The sequence below is a fragment of the Leptopilina heterotoma genome, unplaced genomic scaffold, assembly GCF_015476425.1.
Source record: "Leptopilina heterotoma isolate Lh14 unplaced genomic scaffold, ASM1547642v1 Lhet_27, whole genome shotgun sequence".
Taxonomy (NCBI): domain Eukaryota; kingdom Metazoa; phylum Arthropoda; class Insecta; order Hymenoptera; family Figitidae; genus Leptopilina; species Leptopilina heterotoma.
In genome coordinates, this window is record NW_025110978.1 from 1,403,406 (window position 1) to 1,414,613 (window position 11,208).

Sequence of the window (11,208 nt, forward strand, 5' to 3'; positions counted from 1 at the left end):
ATCTGAATTTTTTATACTTTTAACTAACAATTCAGTAGAATTAATTTTTTTGGAAAATTTTAATTGATTTTTTTTAAATTACTCTTGAAGTTTTTATTTTTTAATATAAATTGAAAAATTTTCGAGTAATCGTAAAATTGAATTGTAAACATACGGATTTAAAAATTTTCAGACAACTTTTTCAAAAATTATTAAAACTAATTAGTTTAAAAAAGAATTTTTGTTAAAAATTCTGGAAAATAATAATTGAATAATTAATAATTATTATAAAGTATGAAGAAATCGAGGCAGGGAAAACAGAATTAAATTTTTATGGCAACCCTGAAATAAATTAAAAATATAAATAAAGTTAAAAAATATTATATAAATTAAGGATATTTATTTTTGAACAATATAAAAATAAATATTATTTTAATAAAGAAAGAAAAATTTATCTTTTATTTTAATTGAAATTAAATTCTAGATCTTTTGAATTTCGCAGCAAAGTGAGAACAGCGCACTCTGTGAAGCATTATGAGAACGTAAAGTGTTGACAACTTCAGTTGATTTGTATACAAAAATGCCAAAGTGACATTAAATGTCTGAGTGAATATTTTTTTTAAAAAGTAACAATTATTATTGTATAAAGTGTCTTAATAAAAAGATCCAACATGGATAACGATAAAAATACTATGCTGGCTATGCTACAGCTTCTTAGAAAGTATAATTTCAAAGTGAGTACATTGAAAAATACATTTTTAACAAATTCTAACCTGAAAAATCAAGAGTAAACAGAAAACATTATCGACAATTCTTATTCAATTTACTGAATTAATAATTATTTTTTAATAAACTGCAAATCGTTTTCCCGTATTCAATGTTTTATTATTTCAGAATACTGAAGATTTGTTTAGAAAAGAGGCGAATTTAAGTGATGTTCATGTCGAAGAAAACCAACAGACTGATTCGGAAGTAAGCAATGTTTTATCTGCTTATAAAAGTGAAGGTGATCCTGCACTTTATGAAAAATCTTACAGTGAATTAAAACTATTCGTCGAGGGTTCTTTGGATATCTATAAGGTAAGAGAAATATTCTCCTTCTATTTTTTTTTGTAACTTCTCAAAAAATTCAGATCTCTCTCAGAATGGGAAAATGTTTATTTATTAAAAAAAAAATATTGCAGCACGAATTAGGCACAATTTTATATCCAGTTTTGGTTCACATGTATTTGGAATTGGTGTACAATAATCATTCTGAGCAAGCTAAGGAGATATTGGAGAAATATAGTGAGAATTTGGAGGATTATTATCAGGCCGATTTGAAGCGATTGTCGAATGTGACAAAACGAGAACAAATGGATGGAAATGAACTGATTGATACATTCAAGTATGTGTATTATTTAAAAGAATTATTAATTATTAACAATATTAATCTCCGTATTCTTTCATTCATTCTGTCCTCAGTTTTAAGTTAGTTTATAAAAAAAAAATTTGAACTAAAAATTATTAAGTTCTAAAATTGTTTTTAAAATTGCTAATTTTATTTAAAAAAGTGAGTGAGAAAAATTGTTGCTAGTGGAAAATTAAACAAGATGACTAATAATTTTGTTGATTTGTTCCTTCGCTTTTAGATCAAATCAATTTATAATAAGAATGTCAAGGGATACGCTATCAATGCTAAAACGTCACTTACAAGAAAAAAAGTGTAATAGCTTGTTAAATATCATTAATGAGCGACTTTATTTCGATATGTACGAAGGCGTTGCTAGAAATAAGCAACAAATCGAAGCCACGTCGGGTGCAACTTTAGGAGAAGCGACAAGACAAGGTAATTAATCAAATTTATAATTTGATTAAAATTTTTTATTTTCATAAGTTAGTGTTTATTGGCAATTTTTTTACTCTACTATTTAATTAATTGAATAATTTTTTCTCTGGTATTTAATCAATTACTTTTATTTTATTACTTAATTAATTAGAACTTTCTCTATTTTAGACAATAAGGCAAAAGTTTATTACGGACTTCTAAAGGAGCCCGAGATCCAGTGTGTGAATCCTCCTGAGGAAGAGGAAGAAGACACGGGAGGTGGTGAAGGTGACAAACCGAAGAAGAAAAAACCGAAGAAAGATCCTCTTTTCTCGAAGAAAACAAAATCCGATCCAAACGCACCGCCTGTTGGGAGAATGCCTTTGCCAAATTTGTAAGTAAAATTTTAAGAATAATGATACGCGCGGAACGCGGTATTACATTTATTATTAATTTTTAAATTAAAAAATTTTATATTTTCAAAAATAAACATCAATTTTTGAATGATTACAGATTCAAAATTTAAAGAATTCACTTATTAAGTACATAATATTAAATATTCTTGTTTATTATTATTCAAAAATTTTAATAAAATTTGTCGCAAGAATTTCATTATTCTCATAAATAATAATATTTTTTAGAGCAATTCAATTATTTTCCATACAATTTTAATAAAATTCGATTACTTTTTCAAGAATTTTAATATAAATTTAATTATTTTCAAGAATTTTAATATAAATTTAATTATTTTCAAGATTTTTAATATAAATTTAATTATTTTCAAGATTTTTAATAAAATTCCTTCAAAAAATTCAATTATTTTCAAAAATTCAGATAAAATTCTTCGAAACAATTCAATTATTTTTATAAATTGTAAAATCTTCCGCAAGAATTCAATTATTTTCATAAATAAGAAAATTCTTCGCAAGATTAAAATATTTTTATAAATAATAAAATTCTTCAAAGGAATTTAATTATTTTCAATATACCAGGGTGGCCGCTGGACCGGGAAACCGGGAAAACCGGGAAATGACAGTGAATTTTTTTGGACAGGGAAAAACCGGGAAATGACAGTGAATTTTGATCTTGACCGGGATTTTGGAATTTTTTTTTTAAAAACACATTACTTTGTGAGAAAAAATAGAAATATTTATTTTAAGACTTAGGTATTAACTATATTTCATTAAAAAAGATTGAATGATCTTCTATAAAATCTATTTATATTTTGTCAGAGAATTTTATAAAAAGTACTATAAAAATAAATTTCATCAATTGCATGTTGCCTAAAATGTTATTGCCGATTCTTATAGGATTTTGTCTGTAGAATCAGAATTTGACCTTGAAAATATTGGATTGGCTCTAGTTTTCAAGCAACTTACGTTTCAATACGCAAAATACGCATTTTTGGCATTTTTTGAATGGATGTAAAACGATATACCGAAACAGTAAATTTGTCCGCATAGGACCAAATTAAAGCTTAAATACTGCTCTTTAATATCCAAAAACAAAAAATTTAATTTATATACAATTTAACCTTTAATGTCCAATGGGACATACGCTGTTTCATAAACGGATTGAAAATAACAGTACTTTTGACCAGGTAAGGCAATTTAAGTAATAATTAGTCCCTCTGGGGGTTTTTGTGGTCGCTGCTTATAAATCTGTTATGATATATAAAAATTAAAAATGTCGGACTAATTTTTAAAAATAGTTTACACCTTTATGATAGAAATGTAAAATAAAAAAAAATTCGCCATATTGAATCCGCCATTTTGAATATTAAAATCTGAATACATATTTCTAAGCAGCGACCACAAATACCCATAGAGAGACTAATTTTTACTTAAATTGTCTTACCTGGTCGAAAGTAATGTTATTTTCTATACGTTTATGAAACAACGTATGTTCCATTAGACATTAAAGGTTAAATTGTATATAAATTAAATTTTTTGTTTTTGGATATTAAAGAGCAGTATTTAAGCTTTAATTTGGCCCTATGCGGACAAATGTACTGTTTCGGTATTTGGTTTTACTTACATTCAAAAAATGGAAAAAATACGTATTTTGCGTATTGAAACGTAAATTGCTTGAAAACTAGAGCCAATCCAATATTTTCAAGGTCAAATTCGGATTCAACGAAAAAAATCCTATAAGAATTGGCTTCCATTGGTTGGGCAACAAAATTTTGTTGGCCTGTGAAATATTCAATTTATAGAATTTATAAGAAAATTATGAATTTTGTTGTCCAACATAACAGACTTAGAAAAAGAAAATATTAAATTTAATTTTAAATTCTTTCTATTTCTAACAATAATTAAACAAAATATAATTTTAATTAAATTTGTCAAAAAAATTTCAAAGAGAAAAAATTTCACATCCTATAAAATAATGAAAAATAAATCAATTTAAAAATTTTTTTGCAATTATTATTATAACAAAACAAATAAGAATTATTAAAAATTTGAACTAATTAGAACAAAAGTGATACGAAATTTATAAAAATGAATTTTTGAATAATAAATAAAGTAAATAAAAATAAATAAAATTTCTTTTCTTAGAAAATAAATTTTAAAAAACCGTATTTTTCATTAATATCAATTAGTTTTTTTACAATTATTCATAAGCAAATTTTTCGATTTTTTAGAATGTTAAATTAATATTACTAATATTATTATAGATTGAATTTTAAAAAATTTCAAATTGAAGTTTTAGAAAAGTTGAATTTTAAAAGATTTTAATTAAAAATTCTGAATAATTTAGTCTTTAAAAATATTTTTATTCACATTTTTTCAAATTAGTTATGTTTTTAAATATGTAATATTTAATTGAAAAATTTTCAAATTATTCAAAATTTCATGAAATTGTCTTGCAAACAAGTGGATTTTAGAAATATTTTAGTTATTTCTAGAATATAATTGAATTGAAATTTTGAAAATAATTTTTAATAAGTTGCAGTAGCAATTCTTAAAAATTATTCAAATTTAAAGGATTTGAAATTTGAATTTTTTTTGAAATTTGAGTACCTACTATATGAAAAAATAATGGATAATAATTAAATATTTATTTCAAAAAATCTATTTAAGTTAAAAATTATTTTTAGAGTAAACTAAAATATTTTTAGGGTTTGGGAAAAAGTCAAAGTTTTGTCTAAAAATCAGGAAATTCTTTCAATCTTTCATTGAATAATTTATTTTCAGAGTTATTATTTATGACCGGGAAAAATAATTTATGACCGGGAAATGACCGTGAATTTTTTTTTACAAAAAAAGTGGCCACCCTGTATACATAATTTTAATAAAATTTCTCGAAAGAATACAATTATTTTTTAAAATATTATTTAAATTCAAATATTTTCAAGAGTTTTAATAAAAATTCAATTATTTTCAACAATTCTGATAAAATTCTTCGAAACAATTTAATTATTGTTATAAATACTAAAATTCTTTTCAAGAATTCAATTATTTTTGTAAATAATAAAATTTTTCTGAAAAATTCAATTATTTTCAATACAATTTTAATTAAATTTCTAGGAAAAAACTCAATTTCAAGATAATTTTAATAAAATTTCTTCAATAGGTTCAATTATTTTTATAAATTGTAATACAATTTTTTTAAACAATTCAATTGTTCTCAAAAGTTTTTAATAAAATTCTTTGTAAATTTAAATTATTTTCAAAATTTTCAATTAAAATTATTTTAAAAAATTACATTTTTTACGAAATTTAATTAAATTCTTTTTTAAAAAAATGTAATTATTTACAAATACTCTAATAAAATTGTTTAAAAGAATTTAATTTTTTATGAATAATTTTAATATAATTTAATAGGACAAAATCGTCATAAAATTCAATTACTTTCAAAATTTAATTGTCAGTAAAAATTATCAAAAAAAACTCCATTAAATTTAAAATTGAAAACATGTAAAATTAAGGAATATTATTTAAAAAGTTAGGAATCAAAAAAGCAAACAGCAACAAACTTCATACTGTGATCAGATCACCGGAATACAACGATTATTAATGTAGATTATATATATTGATAATTAATACATTTAGATTAGAATGAATTTTAAACTTTTGGTTCTAATAGAAAAGACGCGGATAAAATGGAGAAAATTAAAGCTCTCAGAGAAGCAACGAAACGTGTTCAACTTGGTCCTGAAAGTTTACCTTCGATTTGCTTCTACACACTCTTAAATGTAGTTCACAGGTAAATTAAATAGAAATATTTATTAATTCAGAAATTATTTTCACTAGATATTCTATTTTTATTTTTTATTTGATAATTTTGTAATTAAATTACAAAATTAGATTTAATAATCATAATTATCTATATTTAGCTGTGTTCGAATTTTTATTTACATTTTTTTGTCTATCCAGTGTTACGGCCGTAGAGATTTCAGAAGATTCCACTTTATTGGGAGTTGGTTTTAGCGATTCGGTTATAAAAGTTTGGAGTCTCCTTCCTCAAAAATTGAAAGGAATGAAAAATACTGAACAGCTCGCTGAAATTGTGACAGAAGCTGGTGAGTGAATATTAAATGAAATACCAAAGAATTTTTAATTTAATTGGATTATTAAGTTTTGGCATATTAATTATTATAGAGTTAATTATTCAAATTTTTTGTTTGGAATTTCTACAATAAATAATTCAAAAATTCAACAATTTTCGTTAAACAAATATTTAAAAACTGATTCTTATTTATTTTAATTGAAATTTCATTATTTCTAAAAATTATGACTGCAATTTTTTCAAAAGTCAATTTTTATTCGAAAGTTTGAATAAAATTGTTGAAAACTTTAATAATTTTTAAAAATAAACATTTAAACATTATTATAATTTTACGGCGATTACAATTTTAAAAAGATTTCAGTTTAAAAACCTTTACAAATTTTTCTTAAAATTCCTGTTATAACGCTTCAAATGTTCAATTATTTTTTGAAATTTTAACTGAAATTCTTCTTCCAATAAATTCTTATTAGAATTCAACGATAATTGAATTATTTAAACACAAAAATTTTTGGAAAATTTAATTACTTTCCAAATTTTTAATTACAATTTTTCAAAAAAATATAATAATATTTTTAAGGTGAGAAAATAGAATTCTTTGAAATATAAAATTTATTTTAATAAAATTTCAAAAAATTTCCTGTTTTTTCAATTTTTTAAAATTATTTTCGGGAATTGAACTGTTTTCAAAAAAATTTTAATTACGATTTTTCAAAAACCCCATTTTTTCAGAATTTCTAAGTAAAATTTTTCAAATTTCAATAATTTTTGTTTAACAAATATTTGAATACTTATTGTTATTTATTTGTCTACCTGGAATTAAAATCTCAAAATACTTTCAAAGTAAAGCCTTTTGAAATTTAATTATTTCTGAAAACTGGAACTGCAATTCTTTGAATTCTTGAAATATTTTCTAAAATTTTAACTGATATTCTTTTTCAAATAAATTTTTATCAAAAATGTGTACGAAAATCCAATTATTTAAATACAAAAATAAGTGACAAAATAAATGATTATTTCTAAACATTGCTACTGTAGTTTTACTTATAAATTTTTTTTAATTTGAGAAAGAAAATTCATAGACTATTTAAGATTTTCAATAATTTGATATTTTTTTTTTTTTGATAAAATTTCCTTACTTTACATGTCTTGTGAAAATGCTGTTATTACAAATTAATTGTCAAACATTCGACATGACAATTTGAGTCGTAAAACAATTTGGAATCAAAAAGCCCTATAATTTTACGTGAGGACAGAATATCACGATTATTATTGTATAATAATAATTATTATTATTAAACGTATTAAAAATGCTAAATATTTGTTTTTAAATATACTAAAAAAACTAAGTACCTTTTTGAATTTGTTAAATTATTATATTATTTAAATAGATGATGTTTTGGTAAGAATGATGGATGAGAGAACATCAGAATCGGTGAAGCTTCTACATGGACACAGTGGACCAGTTAATTGTTTATCATTTAGTCCTGACAAAAATCTCTTATTATCCTGTTCTGAAGATACAACAGGTAAAATTAAATATTTTCACGTATTTCTGCTTTTTAGTTTCTTTTTTTTTAAATATGAATTTATTCTTATTGAATGTAATTTTTAATTTTCTCAGTGAGATTGTGGTCTCTTCATACATGGACGTGTGTTGTCTGCTACAAGGGTCATTTATTTCCAGTTTGGTATGTGAAATTTTCTCCCCACGGTCATTATTTTGCGACAGCGAGTCACGACAAAACGGCGAGACTTTGGTCATCCGATAGTCCTCAACCTCTTCGAATATTTGCCGGCCACTATTCGGATGTTGATGTAAAGAACACGAAAACTTTTATCCTAGATTTAAATAAATTCAGAATTTAATAAATTAAATAAAATTAAGAATTTAGTAAATTAAATTTAATTAAAGATTAAAATTCTGTTTTTCGTAATATTTTTGTAATCAGAAAAAATTTTCTTTCAGGTTGTTCAATTTCATCCGAATTCAAATTACGTGGCCACGGGTTCAAGTGATATGACTGTTCGTTTATGGGACTGCGTTTCAGGCAGTCAAGTGAGATTAATGACCGGTCATAAGGCTCCAATTTACGTTTTTGCATTTTCTATGGAGGGACGATTTTTGGCGTCTGCAGGTGCAGATCATCGTGTGCTGGTTTGGGATCTTGCACATGGACATTTAGTAGCTGCATTATCGGGACACTCTAGCATTATTCAATGCCTTTCATTTAGTAGAGACGGAACTCTTCTTGTCTCAGGTAAAACAATCAAAATCATTCACGAATCAAATAAGTATCAAGGATCAAACTTTTTAAATATTTACATATTCAGGGTTGCCACGCAACATGGAAACCTGGAAATGTTTTCTAAACAAATTTTACTTAAATATTTTAAAATTAATTCAATTTTAAAAGGATTCCGTTTACAATTTCCATAAGTAGATGAACTTCAAAAGATTTTGATTTAAGATTTTGTAAAATTTCAATTTTAAATGAATTTAATTAAAAATATAAAAAAAACTTAGATTTAAAGAAAATTTTAGAAACTAAAATTCACTGAAATTAGTTAAATTTTTTAATATATAATTGATTATTAAAAATAATGTATTTATAGAAGAATTTTAGTTAAAAACACTAAAACAAATTGAATTTTGAAGCAATTACAAATGATTGCAGAAATGCAACTAAATTTTAAAAGTAGTGAAATTTTTTTCCGAAATTCAATTATTTACAAAAATTTTAATATAATTCTTGGCAAAATTTCAATTATTTTTAAAAACTTTTCTTAATTCAATGATTTTTAATATCTATTACTTCAATAAAATTTTCCAAAAGAATTCAATTATTTAAAAACAATTTTAATAATATTCTACACAAAAATTTAATTGTTTTCATAAATAATAAAAATTCCACAAGAATTCAAATATTTACAAATTATTTTCATAAATAATAGCATTTTTTTTACAAGGATTCAATTATTTTCATCAATAATAAAATTCTTTTTTGGAATTAAATTATTTTTATAAATAATAAAACTTATCGCAGACTTTCAATTATTTTTAATACAATTTTTATCAAATTTCTCGAAAAAAATTTAAAAAATTGTATTATAATTTATCAAAGAAATTCAATTATTTTAAAAACCTTTGCTACAATTTAGGTAAGTATTATTTTCAATACATTTTTAATTTAATTTCTTCAAAGAATTAAATTATTTTCAAAAACTTTAATGAAATTCTTTGTAACAATTCAATTTTTTTCAAAATAATTTTAATAAAATTTTTCATAAAAATTGAATTAATTTCAAAAATTTGTAAAAATTCAGTTATTTTTAATGTCTACAATTTCAATGAATTATCACAAAAGAATTCAATTACTTTCAAAAGTATTATAATTCTCTGCAGAAATTCAATTCAATTTTCATAAATTTTAATAAAATTCATGGCAAAATTTCAATTATTTTTAAAAACTTTCCTCAATTCAATGATTTTTTTTATATCTACTACTTTAATAAAATTTCCCAAAAGAATTCAATCATTTAAAAAAAAAAAATTTTAATAAAATTGTACGCAAACATTTAATAATTTTCATAAATTATACCTAAAAATTTGAGAGACATTCAATTATTTTAAAAAAATTTATTAAAATTTATCAAGATATTTTTAATAAACAATTTTGTAGAATTAATTTTTTTCATAAAGTTTAATTGAATTTTTTTATATTAAATTATATATTATATTTATTTATATTTAATTGAAGAATTTCTGAATAATTGATTAAATTTCGTAAAATTGAATTGTAAACAAATGAATTTGAAAATTATCAAAGAACTTTTTCAAAAATTATTTTTAAAAAAATTGATTTAAAGAAGAATTTTATTTAAAAATTGTAGAAAATAATAATTTAATTGAAATGATGAAAATAATTTTAAAGAAGTTACAGTAACAATATTCTTATATTATAATATAAAATAATTATTTTAGCAAGTTTTAATTATTATAAAACGTAATAATTTTGAGAGACATTTTTATTTTTGAGAGACTATTGATATCTTCTTGTTTTATAATAAATATTCTTAAAAGTTATTGAATTTGTAATTTTTGAAAATCTTCATTCCTATGGAAACATAATAATTATATAATAAAATATTAGAATTAAAAGAATGTAAAAAAAATAATTTTTTCACAGGTGGTTTGGATTGTACCATAAAATTATGGGACTTTACGAAATTGGCAGAGGAAATGAGTTTGGAAGATGTGAACGTATCTCATAATCCTGATGTGAGGACAAACGCCGAATCCTATCTTTTGAGAACATTCTCAACAAAAAATTCATCAATTCTAGCTCTTCATTTTACAAGAAGAAATCTTCTTTATGGCGTCGGTATGTTCGAGTCCTCCTAACAATAGCGAAATTTATTTAAAGAAAATAAAATTAATATCATTCGTATGAACTTGTACAAACTCATATTTTGTATTTGTATCATAAAAGTTGTTCATAATAAAAATTTTAATATTAGTAATTCCCATTTGTTTTTAAATCATCAAACCAAATATTTCCCTAAATTCCCTAATATTGACAATACTGTTAATATTAAATTAATTTAGTAATAATAAATAATTACAAATTTTTACTAAAGTAATTTTAATTTATTTTCTTTTCTAAACTTAATAAACTTAATAAATTTAATAAAAACTTATTTTCTTAATTTATTTTCTATATTTTTTAATAGAAAAAAAGTTTTTATTTAAAAAAACACTAGTTTTGTAAACAAAAAGTTTAATTTAAAAAGAAGGAAATTAATCTAGAATTTATATTAATTTATATTTTTATTATTTATATAATAAAAATATTTTTATTTTATAGGGCAAATTTGAATTTAAAAATAGAATCAGTTACCCGGTAACCCGA

The 11,208-nt window shown here is 22.1% G+C and overlaps 1 protein-coding gene across 1 annotated transcript; it reads left to right on the forward strand.

Moving 5' to 3' along the window:
• Positions 1 to 535: 535 nt before the first annotated feature.
• LOC122503803 (transcription initiation factor TFIID subunit 5) lies at positions 536 to 10,819 on the forward strand. The gene is made up of 11 exons (XM_043614503.1): positions 536 to 713; positions 874 to 1,059; positions 1,164 to 1,366; positions 1,611 to 1,807; positions 1,976 to 2,180; positions 5,876 to 5,995; positions 6,166 to 6,311; positions 7,687 to 7,824; positions 7,920 to 8,113; positions 8,265 to 8,556; positions 10,486 to 10,819. The coding sequence occupies exons 1-11, from the start codon at positions 651 to 653 to the stop codon at positions 10,698 to 10,700; spliced, it is 1,959 nt and encodes a 652-aa protein (XP_043470438.1). The 5' UTR covers positions 536 to 650; the 3' UTR covers positions 10,701 to 10,819.
• Positions 10,820 to 11,208: the final 389 nt, after the last annotated feature.

Coding starts and splice junctions, on each gene's coding strand:
- LOC122503803 (XM_043614503.1), top strand. CDS start 651: ATGGATAACGATAAAAATACTATGCTGGCTATGCTACAGCTTCTTAGA. Junction 1,060..1,163: donor GTTCTTTGGATATCTATAAG/GTAAGAGAAATA, acceptor AAAATATTGCAG/CACGAATTAGGCACAATTTT. Junction 7,825..7,919: donor CTGTTCTGAAGATACAACAG/GTAAAATTAAAT, acceptor TAATTTTCTCAG/TGAGATTGTGGTCTCTTCAT.